The 15,400-nt window shown below is 35.0% G+C and overlaps 4 protein-coding genes across 4 annotated transcripts; 3 read left to right on the forward strand and 1 right to left on the reverse strand.

Annotated features, from left to right (window-relative positions):
• Window positions 1–4,972, forward strand: LOC113497142 (T-complex protein 1 subunit delta). The gene is made up of 11 exons (XM_026876536.1): window positions 1–238; window positions 1,038–1,090; window positions 1,356–1,445; window positions 1,529–1,696; window positions 1,867–2,008; window positions 2,589–2,797; window positions 2,892–3,031; window positions 3,110–3,314; window positions 3,405–3,687; window positions 3,895–4,106; window positions 4,520–4,972. Exons 1-11 carry the CDS (start codon window positions 133–135, stop codon window positions 4,535–4,537), a joined length of 1,626 nt encoding a protein of 541 aa, XP_026732337.1. The 5' UTR covers window positions 1–132; the 3' UTR covers window positions 4,538–4,972.
• Window positions 4,963–6,653, reverse strand: LOC113497143 (mediator of RNA polymerase II transcription subunit 8). The gene is made up of 4 exons (XM_026876537.1): window positions 6,216–6,653; window positions 5,846–6,091; window positions 5,591–5,687; window positions 4,963–5,234 (listed from the first exon to the last, which is right to left on the reverse strand). Exons 1-4 carry the CDS (start codon window positions 6,387–6,389, stop codon window positions 4,996–4,998), a joined length of 756 nt encoding a protein of 251 aa, XP_026732338.1. The 5' UTR covers window positions 6,390–6,653; the 3' UTR covers window positions 4,963–4,995.
• A 366-nt stretch (window positions 6,654–7,019) lies between these two features.
• On the forward strand, window positions 7,020–9,271 carry LOC113497124 (TATA-box-binding protein-like). Its single transcript, XM_026876514.1, has 6 exons — window positions 7,020–7,501; window positions 7,685–7,935; window positions 8,235–8,381; window positions 8,495–8,591; window positions 8,680–8,878; window positions 9,136–9,271. The coding sequence occupies exons 1-6, from the start codon at window positions 7,406–7,408 to the stop codon at window positions 9,210–9,212; spliced, it is 867 nt and encodes a 288-aa protein (XP_026732315.1). The 5' UTR covers window positions 7,020–7,405; the 3' UTR covers window positions 9,213–9,271.
• Window positions 9,272–11,000: 1,729 nt separating this feature from the next.
• Window positions 11,001–15,301, forward strand: LOC113497121 (ribonucleoside-diphosphate reductase large subunit). Its single transcript, XM_026876511.1, has 5 exons — window positions 11,001–11,343; window positions 12,093–12,181; window positions 12,359–12,536; window positions 12,800–12,999; window positions 13,170–15,301. Exons 1-5 carry the CDS (start codon window positions 11,304–11,306, stop codon window positions 15,057–15,059), a joined length of 2,397 nt encoding a protein of 798 aa, XP_026732312.1. The 5' UTR covers window positions 11,001–11,303; the 3' UTR covers window positions 15,060–15,301.
• Window positions 15,302–15,400: the final 99 nt, after the last annotated feature.

Here is a 15,400-nt window from a genome sequence, read left to right on the forward strand (position 1 = left end):
TGGTCACGTCATTCAACTGTCAAGTGTCAATTCAGTAAGAAATTGAAAACAAAAGTTATTCGGATTCTGAAATCTCAATCTGTTTTCATCTTTAATTTTACTGTTTTAAAGTAAAGAAATACATTTTCAATTATGGCTCCGAAAGCTGGTGGTGATTCTGCTAAAGTTAATTCAGCTGTGTACAAAGATAAAAGCAAGCCAACTGACATAAGGCTTAGCAATATAAATGCCGCTAAAGGTAAAAACATCTGTAAATTAAACTAATGAATTCTAGCTATTTATGACTTAAACAACTTTTTATAATAGACTTTCGAAAACTTTGCGCTTGGATAATGACCGAGTTGTCAGAATTTTATGCAAATATTCATTATTTTCATTGTTTGATTGGAAAATAATCCCGTGATGTTCTCGAAAATCTATGGTTTTATCTCTAGTGAAGATGATAATAAATTATTTAAAACGACTCTTATTTGGTTAAATGATAAAATATTGAGCACTTTCTGGAAGTGTTTATGTAAAGTACAGGAGTGTAATGAAATTAGACCAAAACTACTTTTTGAACATTTTAATGATGAATTCACAGTTAAATAGACTTGAATTAGAAATTGTAAGTGTAATTGTACGTAAGTGTAATGTAGAAATTGTTGAGTGATTAGTCAGAAATCTACTATAAGTATGTGCACCCACAACATATCCAAATTAAATTTTGAAATCCATTATAAAATTTATGCAGCAACATGACTCATTACTTCGTTCATAAAATATTGAATTAAAGCAGTAATGAGAATAATATTCGTATCTAGTTTTAAATAAGGGATTAAATGGATTTTCTCAGACCATTAGTGTGCTATGAAGTACTCAGCAGTACTTGTAAACAGAGGAGACATTAAATATTTTTTCAATTAGCCTGTGAAGATCCCATGCCGGGTAAAGGCCCTTCTCCTTCCAAACTTTTCAGTTTCTCAATAAGCTATTAAGCAATAAGCATTAATGGAAATAACATAATATATAAATAATTAATACATAAAAAATTTCAGCTGTATCTGATGCCATCCGCACAAGCTTGGGACCTCGTGGTATGGATAAAATGGTAATTTTTATTTTATAAACAAATATAATATATTCAAATGTAGGTTTTGTTTTGTATTTCTGAATGTACATGATAAATCATGACATAATATTTATCGAAATGATATTTCTTCATGAATATACTTAATAATGTATTGATAATACTAACAAAGTGAAGCCAATTTTAATGTGTAGTAAAAGGATTTTTAATACATGCAGAGACATGTTATTTTATGATTAAAAACACTTTCATGGCCTATTTGTCAATGTCATCATTATGTTTCCAGATCCAGGCCAGCAATGGTGAAGTAACAATTACAAATGATGGTGCCACAATTTTGAAGCAAATGAGTGTGATTCACCCAGCTGCAAAAATGGTAACACATAACATTATTTATTTAAGTAGGTAATTAATTAACTGTTTTAGAATAATGTTTCTCATGTCAATAACCTATTTCAGCTGGTGGAACTGTCCCGTGCCCAAGACATAGAGGCTGGTGATGGCACAACTTCAGTTGTTGTAATTGCTGGTGCTTTACTTGATGCTGCTGAAAAACTTCTGCAGAAAGGAATTCACCCAACAGTGATTTCAGATGGATTCCAAAAAGCCTTGCAAATGGCTTTACAGGTAAATAGGATTTTTTTGTTGTTTTCAGTAGCAATTTGCCTTGGTTTTGTATGATTGCCATCAGTATATCTTTCTTTTTTGCTGTCATAATATAATTAATAAAACCTCTTGAGTGGATTAGAATGAGTCGGTTGTTAACCCAAAACTAATGAACTGTTATTTATTTCTAGGTTGTGGAAGGTATGTCTACACCAGTGGATCTATCAAACACAAAAGCCCTGTTGAAAGCAGCAGCAACTTCCCTGAACTCTAAAGTAGTATCACAGCACTCCACAATCCTTGCTCCTATTGCTGTGGAAGCTATCTGTGCAGGTCAGTATCTTATGTGAAGTGTCTGTCCCTTAAAAGAGGCCTATTGCCTTAAAAATTTACATAAGGAATTAGATTAAATATACTGCAGTTGTCTGGAGTTGTTGTTGTGAGGAGCTCGTGGCTATAACTGCATAACTGATTCGATCACAGGTTAAGCTATGCTTGACGCGGTTGGTCTGTAGATGGGTGACCATCTTTGTCATAACGAGTTCCTCCGTGTTTCGGAAGGCACGTTAAAATGTGGGTCCTGGCTGTTATTCCTACATCTTTGACAGTCGTTACTGGTAGTCAGAAGCTTGAAAAGTCTGACGGCCAGTCTAACCAAGGGGTATTGTGTTGCCCAAGTAACTGGGTTGAGGATGTCAGATAGGCAGTTGCTCCTTGTAAAACAATGGTACTTAGCTGAAACCGGTTGGACTGGTAGCCGACCCCAACATAGTTGGGAAAAGGCTAGGCTGATGATGATACTGCAGTTGTCTTGTAACTAACTGAGAGGGAGCATCTCAAAGGAGTGCTTGGTTTAAAAAAATATAATAGAAAATGCCTGTAGTTAAAACTGTATTCATTTTTTCTCTGGTAGTAATGGAACCAATTGTTGGCGGCGTGGGCGCGCGTGTTGACCTCCGTGACGTGAAAGTTATTGAGCGTATTGGAGGCACTGTTGAAGACACAGAGCTTATCCAGGGACTTGTCATCCCTCATCGTGCATCCAATGTCAATGGACCACACAGGATTGAGAAAGCAAAAGTTGGACTTATTCAGTTCTGTATTTCACCTCCAAAAACAGATGTAAGTTTCCTTAATCTATCATTATGATATATAATGCATTAATAAGACATACAAATACCTTAATATAAAATTATTACTATACAAATACTTACAGATGGACCACAATGTCATTGTGTCAGATTATGCTGCTATGGACCGTGTTTTGAAAGAAGAACGCCAATATATCTTAAACATTGTCAAGCAAATCAAAAAAGCTGGTTGTAATGTACTACTGGTACAAAAATCTATTCTGAGGTAATTTCCAAGTTTGAATAGATGGCACTATACTTAATACTGTAATAGTAAAAATTAAATAAAAGTTATGTTTTACAGAGATGCACTTAGTGACTTGGCAATCCACTTTTTGGACAAAATTAAGACTATGGTAATCAAGGACATTGAACGTGAAGACATTGAGTTTGTGTGCAAAACTCTTGGATGCAGACCTATTGCATCACTGGATCATTTCACGGCGGAAAATCTTGTTAATGTTGATTTAGTCGAAGAGGTTAACGAACCCGCCGGCAAGTACATCAAGGTGAGCATAACGTGTATGTTACATAGTTGTAGTGCAATGTTGGCGGCGGCGATTGTAACATGAAGCTGAGTTGTCGGGTCGCTGTTGCAGATGAGCGGCTGCTCGGCGGGCGGGCGCACGGTGTCGGTGCTGGTGCGCGGGTCGAGCGGCGCCGTGGTGGCGGAGGCGGCGCGCTCGCTGCACGACGCGCTGTGCGCCGTGCGCTGCGTGGCGCGCCGCCCCGCGCTGCTGGCGGGCGGGGGCGCGCCCGAGGCCGCCGCCGCCGCCGCGCTGGCCCGCGCCTCGCTCGCCGCGCCCGGCGCCGACCACTACTGCCTCCGAGCCTACGCCGACGCCCTGGAAGTCGTACCTTCCACCCTTGCTGAAAACGCCGGTAACTACTTCTTAACAGAGATCTTGGTTTATGGATGTTTGTTCCTCTTTCACGAAAAACAACTACAGATAGTTTATACCCAGCATTAACAGAGGAAAGTTTTCTTCCCGACTTAATGTTCGTATGGTTCGAAGCTGGCGGGCCTTTCGACTAGTATCTAGTTTGTCGTGAATACTTCTCCTTAAACTTAAAATGAACTCGTCCTAGGTCTGAACCCCATCGAGACAGTGACGGAACTGCGCGCAGCCCACGCGCGCGGCGCGGAGAGCGGGTCGGGCTCCAACGCCGGCGTGAACGTGCGGCGCGGCCGCGTCACCGACATGCGCCAGGAGCACGTGTTGCAGCCGCTGCACGTCACCGCCTCGGCCCTCGGGCTCGCCACAGAAACCGTACGCGCTATACTCAAGATTGACGACATCGTAAGTTTCTTTTTATAAGCGTCAAGTAAATAACACTGATTTCTGTGGTAGGACATCACACATATACAAATGTTGTTTTTTTTTAAGTCTGTTGCTTATAAATGGATATCAAACTGAATATGTAATACTAGCTGTTGCCCGCGACTTCGTTCCCGTGGGTAGAAGAAGATATAAGTTATGATTTATACCCATCCTGATTTTTTCACATTTTCCATTGTATCTTCGGTCCTATTAGTCGCAGCGTGATGGTTTATACCCCAAAGCCTTCCTCGATTAATGGTCTATTCAACAGACAGAAATAATTCTTCAATTTGGACCAGTAGTTCCTGAGATTAGCGCGTTCAAACAAACTCTTCAGCTTTATATATTAGTATAGATGTGTATTTACTAAAATTACTTTCCTTTTGTTTCAGGTTAATACATTAAATTAATTTAATTGTATTATTTCATTTTATGTTTAATGTGGCCTTCTCACTGTCGTTTCTCTTTAATGTTTTGCTTATTATATTTGCACATAAGAATGTAATGCTACAATGTATTAATGGCAAGTCTGCTAATATACGGTTAATTGCTAAAAATGTTGTTTTCTAGTAATATCACTTGATATTATCAATCACAAAAGTCTTTATGTTAACTGGGCAACTATGCAAGATAATTGTAAATGCTTTGTACCACCCGTGGGCAACCGGTTCCCGCGATGTGTACTAATAAGTGTTTAACAAAATATTGAACAATATCAATAACTTAAACAAAAAAAAAATAGTTGCAACCACAAAGTTATCATGCATAATTTCCCTTTTGAGTAAAATAACATTAGTATTATATAGTGGATATTTATTCCAAATAAAAAAACTAATTAAATAAAATATTGGTTTTATTATTTTAGTAATTAACGTTGATAAGGATGAATCTGATTTGCAGCTTTGATATTTGTTTTAATAGCTGATGGTGCTTTGGGTAATGAAGGCGCAGCTTGTCCTAGTTGTGGCGTAGGACCTCGTGATGGTCCCATTCCAGGTGCCACGCCCTGTGGCACTATCGACGGAATGCCGGGCCGTAGTCCCTTGCCGGTACCCACAGCAGTCACCAATGCATGTGTATCAGCAATACTATGAGTTGGTTGCATCCCTGATTACAAAAAATATACAATAATTCAGTCACAACCAATATACACCAATCCAGCAGTCATTTCCAATGCCATGAAGTCATTCGATACATCCATTAATACATCAATGTACCCATTTGTTTAATTTTCTCCCATACCATTGTATTTGATACAATAACTTAAAGGAGCTGCTAAGTTTTGCATATACCAAAGGAGATAATCATCAAAACTACAGACAAAATACACAGACCAAACTGTAGGACACAATTTTTATGACCTATATCAAAGTCATAAAAATTGTGTTATCTGACCTTTGGCAGATACCTATTCTGGTTTATGGTGAATAGTATGCAAAACTGAATGTATCAAATATACTCACCAGCTGATCTCATGGATTCTCCATCCCAGTCTTCCTTTCCTTTAGATATTATTTCCCAAACATGGCTTACAACTTTTGTGAATTGAGCTACTTGTTTCTGTAAACCAACATATATACTTAAATTCAGTTCTTTATTGCATCCCATAATTTTATATAGGTGTTCAATTGTAACACTAGTTTATAGGACATATTGGTACACATATTTGCATTATAGTAAACAAAAAACAATTTGAAACTAAACAAATTAGAAATTACCTGTGCGGTATCATAACTTAGGGTACTGGCTTTGTGATTAAACTGTTGAAGTCTCTGTTCAGCTTGTGGTTCAGGTTTGGTACGTAGCAAGTCTGGGACCAGATCATGGGTACAAGCTGGGACCCGCCCCTCTGTAAGTCGAGCCAAAGCTTCATCCCGCTCACAACTAAGTTGTAGTGGCAACACAATTCTAGATCTAAGTGACGCAGCCAGTTCTGCTTGTAATATTTTGCTCAATCCAGTCAACTGTAAACATTATAACATTATACAGGTGACTAGTTTAAGTGATGAATTTTAACGACATAATGAAAAATCTAAAAAAAACAGTGATATAAAACTAAGTTGTTTCTTTCGAGATTATAATACTTACGTGTCCTGATAAAATAGCGTAGTTATCCAAGAACGTAGGCCAGTTTATAGTCTCATATTCTGTTTCAACCTTATTAATTAGAGACTGAATGGCTGTTTTCAAATCATTTACTCTATTTAATATGGCCTGAATTGTAGTCTCAAGCTGCTTTTCTTCTCGTTGTTGCATATTCATTTTTAGATAACTTTATTGAAATTTGTTTTAAAAGAAATGTGTTTCAGTCAATGTCCTGCAGTAGACTAAGATACCCACAAATCATATATCGTTTTCACTTCTAAACAACAAACACTAAGGTATATTGTTTATACAGGCCAGAATACTGATAGTTCGATACGGTTACGCTGCCCTGCTGATAATAAATATAAGTATCACGGATTACGGAATTCACAGAACCCAAAAATGTATCGTCAAAGTGACAATCTTTGGCACAGAGTGTTAATATTAATCCAAAAAAAATGATTTTTAATCGATGCGCCGATTTCTTTGGTATTGCTTTATTGATTACAATAGCCAGCAATAAATATCAATTTATTAAGAGTGAATTCAATTATTACTACAATAAATTAAACTAAACTAATATTTACATTTTTAAAACTATATCAATATAAAAAGAAAAATATACATTATTTACAAAGCGTCAAAAAAGACATCCTCAATTAGCAGCAATTGATTTATTACTTACTTTAAAATAAAAGCCTCAACCCTACTTCAAGCACCCGTTTTCAAAGCCCGTAGGCTAGTCTGTAGTCTGTACTCTGTGTCTTAAGTCCATTGAATAAAAGACGACTAGACATAGACAACAGCTGAGCTGTCTGTCTTTGACAGATAAAGCATCAAACCGAAATTGAAGAATTTTATTTTTATTCGTGTTGACTACTGTTGACCGCCGTCTGAGAGTTTTGTTACTCTCGTGGATTTTCGCAATCTCTTGTTTCATTAAAATAGTATTTTGTTAACTAGACTATCAAGCATCACACACACAGCAACTGGTTTCGGTTAAGTGTCCAACTGTTCGTGCCTCAGCTCAAAATCATTATAACGATTTCGAAGTGAACAAAACTCGGCAAATCAAATCAGACAGGACTTTTATGCAAGTTACTTAATATAATGTGTATCAGAATAATTCTTTGCGTACCTTTATAGTTACAACATTCATTATCGGAAAAAACAAAGCACGTGTAATTTTTAAAATGGATAAATTAACTGATCAAACCATGGAAAGTGTGGAGAAACGTATAACTCCATCAGTACCTACACCTGACTGGAGCACCAATATGAACCAAGAGGTATTCTGATTTTATGTAACCTTCTTCAGCATATTTTTCTCTCTGGGAACACATTATAAGAAAAAGGAAAAAAATATAGACCTTAATAACATAGAAATAAATCATGCACAATATACAGTTTAATTTTAAATATCTCCTTAACTTTCGATAATTTTATCAATACAACCATTGGTTACATTACAGATAGAGATAAGTAACTCAAACAATGGAAATAACATAAACATTCATCAAACACCAAGTCAGATTGGCTCCAATAAGTCGGTACCGGCCACTCCAGCCATCCCAAGTTCCCAGTCTTATGTGGCCGGTGAGGTGGCACTAACACCTACCCACAGCAGTTTCACACCACAGGCTGTTAACCCACACAGTGCCATGACTGCTATCACCCCTATGGTTAGCGGAACTAATCAAGCTAGAAACAGTATAAAAGTTCAGTAAGTTACTTTAACAACTTATCTATCACATCCCTATAAAGCTGTAAGGTTCTAATTAGGGTCTATTCATACTAGTTTAAATAGCACCTCAGTCATACTCATTGCTATAGCCCCATGCATCAGTTAAAAAATAAAAAAATTAAATCTGTTTATTTCCATGAAAAAAAATTCTAAATATAACATTAGTAGCAAAAATCTATTACGTCTAGATTGTAGGCCATAGTAGTTAGACATAGCTGTATATTATAATTATAAATAGTTACAATAGTAGGTACATTAATAATAAATTTGTATTTCAGGAACTGTGTTTCAACTGTACATCTTGGCTGTGAGTTAAAACTATTGGACATTTATTGTAGAACTCGTTTTTCTGAATACAATCCAGCCAGATTTCATGGTGTAGTCATGAAAATGATTGATCCAAGAGCCACAGCATTAGTGTTTAGGTAAGTTTTTAGTTCCAGAAAAAAAATTATGTAAAATATTAAATTAAATGGCAATATATGATCAGCAGTTATTTAACAGTGTTAACAGCAATAAGATGTAATCATTTTTATAGATCTGGAAAAGTACTCTGCACAGGACTAAGAAATGAACATGATTCATATATAGCAGCAAGAAAATTTGCCCGAATTATACATAAACTTGGATACCCTGTAAGTTTTTAAATAACCAGAAGTTAATATATCTAAAAAATTAATTACTTACATAAAATAAGCAGTATATTTTTTTTTTCTTTTTCAGGCAAAGTTCTTGGATTTTAAAATACAAAATTTCATAGCCACAGCTGATTTAAGATTTCCCATTAGGTTAGAGGCATTACAACAGGCTCATGGTCAATTTGCATCATATGAACCAGAATTGTTCCCTGGTCTAGTTTATAGAATGGTGCGACCTAGAGTTGTTTTATTAATATTTGTTAATGGAAAGATAGTATTCACAGGTAATTATTTGTATGACCATAGTATTAAACCTATGTCTAGCTCAAGTAAATTGTAACTGTTTTCCTTTCAAAAACAGCAGATTGTCAAGTAACTACAGTAAATACAGATGAAAGTGTTTGACTTGAAACATGTCATTATTTCAGTAATTCCTTACTAATATTTGGCACAACATTACCAACCTAACAAGTTACAATTTGTTTTAATTTATTACCTAAATTGAAAATGCATAAACTAACTTCTTATGTACTAATTTTAGGAGGCAAAACAAGAGGTGAAATTAATGAAGCCCTGGACATAATATATCCAATATTGAGAAGCTATAGAATAAGTTAAATAGATTTATTTAAGTAATATTGCAATATCGAATGGCAAATTTTATTATTTTGTATTGTTATTATTATGTTTATAAGCTTAAATGATAATAAAATTATAAAATTTAAGTCTAATTTATTAATAGGAATATTCCACCAGTGTCTAATGGCGTAATAACGTAGAAACCCACTCCAGTTCTGTTATTGATGATTGTGATATTGGTGTTGCACTTTACTACAACCGTAGCTGCTTTGACTGGAATAGCCTATATGCTGCTTATCGTGGCGGTGTATCATAGGAAGCCCATTTAGTGAGCGACGAGGCTCTGCCTGCCAATTTATTTCCATTCCATGCATACTTTTTCAGCATATCTTAGGTATTGACCTTCATACATTAGCATTTACTTATAGTACAATAGTCTGATTAGTATTGCGCTCGTAATTACCGTATAACGGGGTGAATACGGGGTGGCAGTGTAATTGAAAAGTAAATACAAAAAAAGAATTTTGGAAAGGTTTTATCTGTTTCTGAAAAAAAAGATTATTAAAATATAAGAAACCTATTATCACAAGACCGAGGTAGCAACCCTTTCTCAAATCCGTGTCTTGTTTCTACCGTCTCTCCGTCGTTCTACCGTATACAATATTTCTGCTTCTACTTTGGATTCTAGGTGTCTATTCTCCCATAAAGAGATATTTTACAACCAACTCGAACTAATATTAACAAGGCAAAGCTTGTATCATGTGTACAACACTACTGATAGTGATAAACATGCTCATATTTTTATAAATTAAAACTGTAGGAATGTAGAAACGGTATGAAGATCATGTATGGGCACTTTGGCCCCAGGCTTATTAATTTAAACAGACAGCATTTTGCCTTCACCGAACGTAGCAAGGATTGATATTTCAATTACCTACTTTCAGTGCTTTCTAAAAATTAACCCCGCTAACTTGTTTCAAAAGTCCGCCTTTTCATTCACCTCGACAAATGGAAGTGACGTCATCTGCCATGGCGATCGAATCTACTGTCGTTCGTAGTAATTTCGTAGTATAGCAAGCATGGCGTCAGCTTAGCTTTTGCGCGGCATGGCGTTCGAAATAAATACATATTATAGATACATTACGTCCGGTACCGAACATATTATCATGATAATCACACAAAAAAAATCCTGGGTTGAGAGTCGATCTCTATCAACTGACACTGATAATTTATCAGTGATTATAATCATTGTATTCTTTCATCCTTTTTTAGGAACACAATACCGCCTCTCTCTAGTGCATTAAAAAAATTGTAACAGTAGGTAATTACTTGTTATAATATTTATAGTAAACCCACTTTTACAGTACATGCACACGCCAAAGCCAGTGTATACGACATGTCAAGGGTTCGATCCCCACGCAGGATAAACATTTGGATTATTCACGAACGCTTGCTCTGAGTTTGGGTGTCTGCGCATAATACGCGAATATTTGTGAAACCCCCGCAACACAAAAATTAAATTCCGAACTGCGGGAGACGTTTAGTAACCTTTTATTGTATGCTTACAGATATTAAGTGTATGACAAGACTATTCAAAAAATGCTACTAAAAAATCATTGAGAATGAAAAAATTAAATGAAGTGTTAGGTTAAATTGGTCCACCAATTTTCGTACTACATTAAAAGGCACTTTAGTTATCTTTTAAAACAATTATATTTTTTGCTGATAAGTTTTTGGTGACTTCAAGGAGTTTATTCAGAATAATTTTAGTTTTAAGTGTTCCAATGTTTCTTAAATCCAAGGAAATGTTTCATTTAATTTGCATTCATGGACAATCCCTATAATAACCCATGGTAAAAACATATGTGAATATTTACTTATCTGTGACGCCGAACGGCCGAATAGCGTCGTCCTTCTTTTCCCGCCATAATTAACGTCATTCAATTCGTTGGTCAATGTCGATTCTGGACAAAGGACTTTCAAAAAAGGAATAAATACTTTAATCTCTCGTCTTGTCGTGATAATTGAACGTTGATAGAAACATCTTCAATATCTTTTGTGGAAATTCGCGATATCCTAAGCAGTACTCAGCACGTTATTGTTTTTTAATACAATTTTGATAAAGTCATCATGGTTGGCAAGTTGAATAAACTGTTTGTGCTGAAAAGAGGTAAGGTCTTTACATATTCTTATACTTGCCGCAAACTCGGATATAAATTATAGTTTATTGACCTTTATAGTTACAACATTACCTTTTTCGTATAATTAAAATCTAACCTTCGCCAATGCCAATGGCGAAATAGTATCATTTTTTTACTTTTGTACGAATTCATGTACCTACTTATCTCACTTTTGTGTAATATGCCCGCCGACTACTTATCGTGCCCTAGCTGAATAAAATCTAATAGGGCTGACATAAAATTCTATGTTGGGATAATTTCTAAACATCGTGTTATAAAACGTGTTTAAAGTGGGAAACAAGTTTTAAGTAGTTTTAACAGGTTTTCATGACCCCGGTAGCTGCATGGTGTAGGTATATATGCAGGTAAACAGGATTAGGATATAGAAGCAGTTAAAAACTAACTATAAAGATTTTCCTTATTAGACCAGTATGAGAAGCTTGTTAGAAAAAAAGTTTTTTGATTTAAATTGGAATGGAATATTTATTACAAGCAAACCTGTTCAAGGATGTAATTCTCACATAATTTTATATCAAACCCACTTAGTGTAATGCTTCAGAATATAGATTATAATAGTATACAATATTATTAAGTATATATAGCTATACAATATTATTATATACTTAACATTTTTTTACATAAGTAATGTAAGTTTTAAATGAAATATATGAAGTTTTTACTGCATACAATACCGTAAAATAAAATACCCACTTATATAATTTATTTGGACTGTTTGTAGGTGGAAGAATGGAAGAGGTTCATATTGACAAGATAACATCAAGGATTAAGAAATTATGCTATGGGTTAAATATGGACTTTGTAGATCCAGTAAGTAACTCTAATGAGTAGAATTTAATGTTTAAGGTTAGCTTAAACAATTCATTCAGGTAAAACAACTAATTTGTTGGGACTATAAATGTGTTCCATTTTCATTTCAAAATATAATTGATTGGTAATTTATTTTTCCTTTGTCTAAAGGGCCTTATAATATGTATTTTTTTACAGGTATCTATAACATTAAAAGTTATAAGTGGTATATACTCTGGGGTTACAACAGTGGAGCTTGATAACTTAGCAGCTGAAACAGCAGCCACCATGACTACTGATCATCCAGATTATGCTATACTTGCTGCCCGTCTGGTCATCTCCAATCTACACAAAGAAACCAAAAAACATTTTTCAGGTAATGTTAATTGTGCCATTCTTGGCCTGGATTGAAATTAATCCATTTCATCCTGGACAAAAAATATAAGATACAGTGGATAACTGAAGAAATACAGTGGATGTATTTCTTTTCTGTCTTTTTTTATCAAACTCATATATGTGTCAGTTATAAGTTTTTGTCTTTTACTAAGTTAAACAAACTTACCCTTTCATTCACAGAATGTGTTATATAATCATCGGCCTTCCAAGAATTTTGCCCTTAAGTGTTTCTATACTTTTCAGATGTGATGACTGATCTATACAACATTGTTAATCCTCATACCAAAAAGAGAACACCAATGATATCAGATTTTCATTACAACATCATTGTAAAAAATAAGGAGAAGCTGGACTCTGCCATAGTCTATGACAGGGATTTTAAATACAACTATTTTGGATTCAAGACTTTAGAAAGGTCTTATTTGTTGAAAATTAATAACAAGGTAATTATTGAATTTTACACTGTAATAATAAGAGTGTACCATCTTGGTGTCTTTTTGTTTAAAACCCCAACAAAACTGTTGAATAATTTAATCCATATGTACAAAATGTACATGAAGATTGTTTACGTAAGTAAATATGTGACTTTACTTTAAATTAAATTTGATTTTAGGTAGCAGAAAGGCCACAGCACATGCTTATGCGGGTTTCCATTGGTATACATGGTGAAGATATAGAGGCCGCTATAAATACCTATAATCTACTGTCAGAAAAATATTTTACTCATGCAAGTCCAACTCTGTTCTCAGCAGCTACTCCTCGCCCACAATTATCTTCCTGTTTCCTGATAGCTATGAAGGATGATAGCATTGAAGGAATTTATGATACACTGAAGCAATGTGCCTTGATTTCTAAATCTGCAGGTGGTATAGGCCTTCATGTTCATTGCATTAGATCCAAAGGAACTTACATAGCTGGCACAAATGGAGTGTCCAATGGCCTTGTACCCATGTTGAGGGTTTACAACAACACAGCCCGTTATGTTGATCAAGGTGGAAACAAGCGCCCTGGTGCTTTTGCAATTTACTTGGAACCATGGCATGCTGACATATTTGAATTCTTAGACTTAAAGAAAAACACTGGCAAAGAGGAAGTCCGTGCCAGAGAATTGTTTTATGCTCTGTGGATTCCTGATTTATTCATGAGGAGAGTTGAGAGTAATCAAGATTGGAGTATCATGTGCCCACATGAATGTCCTGGCCTAGCTGATTGCTGGGGTGAAGAATTTGATACTTTGTATGAGAAGTATGAAAAGGAAGGGCGTTTTGTAAAACAAGTAAGAGCTCAAGTTTTATGGAAAGCAATTATTGAAGCACAGGTAGAAACTGGTACTCCATACATGCTTTACAAAGATTCATGCAACCGAAAAAGTAACCAAAAGAATTTGGGTACTATTAAATGCAGTAATCTTTGCACTGAAATCGTTGAATATACTTCAGCTGATGAAATTGCTGTGTGCAATCTGGCTTCTATTGCACTAAATATGTTTGTTAATGAAGATAAATCATACAATTTTATTAAATTGAAAGAAGTTGCGAAAATAATAACACAAAATTTAAATAAAATAATTGATGTAAATTATTATCCTGTGCCAGAGGCGAGAAATTCAAACATGAGACACAGACCTATCGGTATTGGAGTCCAAGGGTTGGCAGATGCTTTTGTATTAATGAGATTACCATACGAAAGTGAAGCAGCAATAAAATTAAATCAACAGATATTTGAGACAATTTATTATGGAGCACTGGAAGCTAGTTGTGAGTTAGCTGAGAAAAATGGAGCTTATGAAACCTATGAAGGCAGCCCAGCAAGCCAAGGTGTCCTACAGTATGACATGTGGAATAAAGTACCCACAGATTTATGGGACTGGGCATCACTCAAAGAAAAAATAGCAAAGCATGGTCTTAGAAATTCACTTCTGTTAGCCCCAATGCCAACTGCATCAACTGCACAAATTTTAGGTAATAATGAGTCATTTGAACCATTCACATCAAACATTTACCAAAGACGTGTTTTGTCTGGTGAGTTCCAAGTAGTAAATCATCATCTCTTACGAGATTTAACTGATGCAGATTTATGGGATGAGGAAATGAAGAATCTCATTATCCATAACAATGGATCTATTCAAAATATTGAGGCCATACCTAAGGACATTAGAGACTTGTATAAAACTGTTTGGGAGATTTCTGTAAAAACAACAATTCAAATGGCAGCCGACAGAGGAGCATTTATTGATCAAAGTCAATCATTCAATATTCATGTTGCTGAACCAAATTATGGTAAATTGACATCAATTCATTTTTATGCATGGAAAATGGGCTTGAAAACTGGAATGTATTATTTAAGGACAAAACCTGCAGCCAATGCTATACAGTTTACTGTTGACAAATCGAAAGTTAAGAATAAAGCCATGAATGGTAAAACGGAAGTCGATGATGCTAATATGGCGGCCATTACTTGTTCTCTACAGAACAGAGATGAGTGTATGAGCTGCGGTTCGTAATGAGTGTATTTGTATTATGTTAAAAATGGCTTATTTTTTTACTTATATCTATGCACAAGTGACCTTATCGTAATAATGCTAAGCTTGATATATATTATGTTACGAATAAAAATATTTTAATGTATAGTGAATAAGTAATGTAGTTATGAGAATTCGATTAGTTGTATTAAACACAACAAAACTAGTTTGTAGCTATTGCAAACTATGTGATCAGTAATGCAAAATCATCAACAATACCAAAATTATTAGAAGTAAGATCTTCACTATCAATAAAATGTTTTGTTAAGTTAGTAATAATGATTTTTTTTAATAAATAATGTAATTATTTTAGTTTTTCAGTG

Source organism: Trichoplusia ni, chromosome 9, assembly GCF_003590095.1.
Source record: "Trichoplusia ni isolate ovarian cell line Hi5 chromosome 9, tn1, whole genome shotgun sequence".
NCBI lineage: Eukaryota > Metazoa > Arthropoda > Insecta > Lepidoptera > Noctuidae > Trichoplusia > Trichoplusia ni.

Coding starts and splice junctions, on each gene's coding strand:
- LOC113497142 (XM_026876536.1), top strand. CDS start 133: ATGGCTCCGAAAGCTGGTGGTGATTCTGCTAAAGTTAATTCAGCTGTG. Junction 239..1,037: donor CAATATAAATGCCGCTAAAG/GTAAAAACATCT, acceptor AAAAAATTTCAG/CTGTATCTGATGCCATCCGC. Junction 3,032..3,109: donor GTACAAAAATCTATTCTGAG/GTAATTTCCAAG, acceptor TATGTTTTACAG/AGATGCACTTAGTGACTTGG.
- LOC113497143 (XM_026876537.1), bottom strand. CDS start 6,389: ATGAATATGCAACAACGAGAAGAAAAGCAGCTTGAGACTACAATTCAG. Junction 5,688..5,845: donor TAAGTTATGATACCGCACAG/GTAATTTCTAAT, acceptor GTTGGTTTACAG/AAACAAGTAGCTCAATTCAC. Junction 5,235..5,590: donor AGAATCCATGAGATCAGCTG/GTGAGTATATTT, acceptor TTTTGTAATCAG/GGATGCAACCAACTCATAGT.
- LOC113497124 (XM_026876514.1), top strand. CDS start 7,406: ATGGATAAATTAACTGATCAAACCATGGAAAGTGTGGAGAAACGTATA. Junction 7,936..8,234: donor AGAAACAGTATAAAAGTTCA/GTAAGTTACTTT, acceptor TTTGTATTTCAG/GAACTGTGTTTCAACTGTAC. Junction 8,382..8,494: donor GCCACAGCATTAGTGTTTAG/GTAAGTTTTTAG, acceptor TCATTTTTATAG/ATCTGGAAAAGTACTCTGCA.
- LOC113497121 (XM_026876511.1), top strand. CDS start 11,304: ATGGTTGGCAAGTTGAATAAACTGTTTGTGCTGAAAAGAG. Junction 12,182..12,358: donor ATATGGACTTTGTAGATCCA/GTAAGTAACTCT, acceptor ATTTTTTTACAG/GTATCTATAACATTAAAAGT. Junction 12,537..12,799: donor AACCAAAAAACATTTTTCAG/GTAATGTTAATT, acceptor TATACTTTTCAG/ATGTGATGACTGATCTATAC.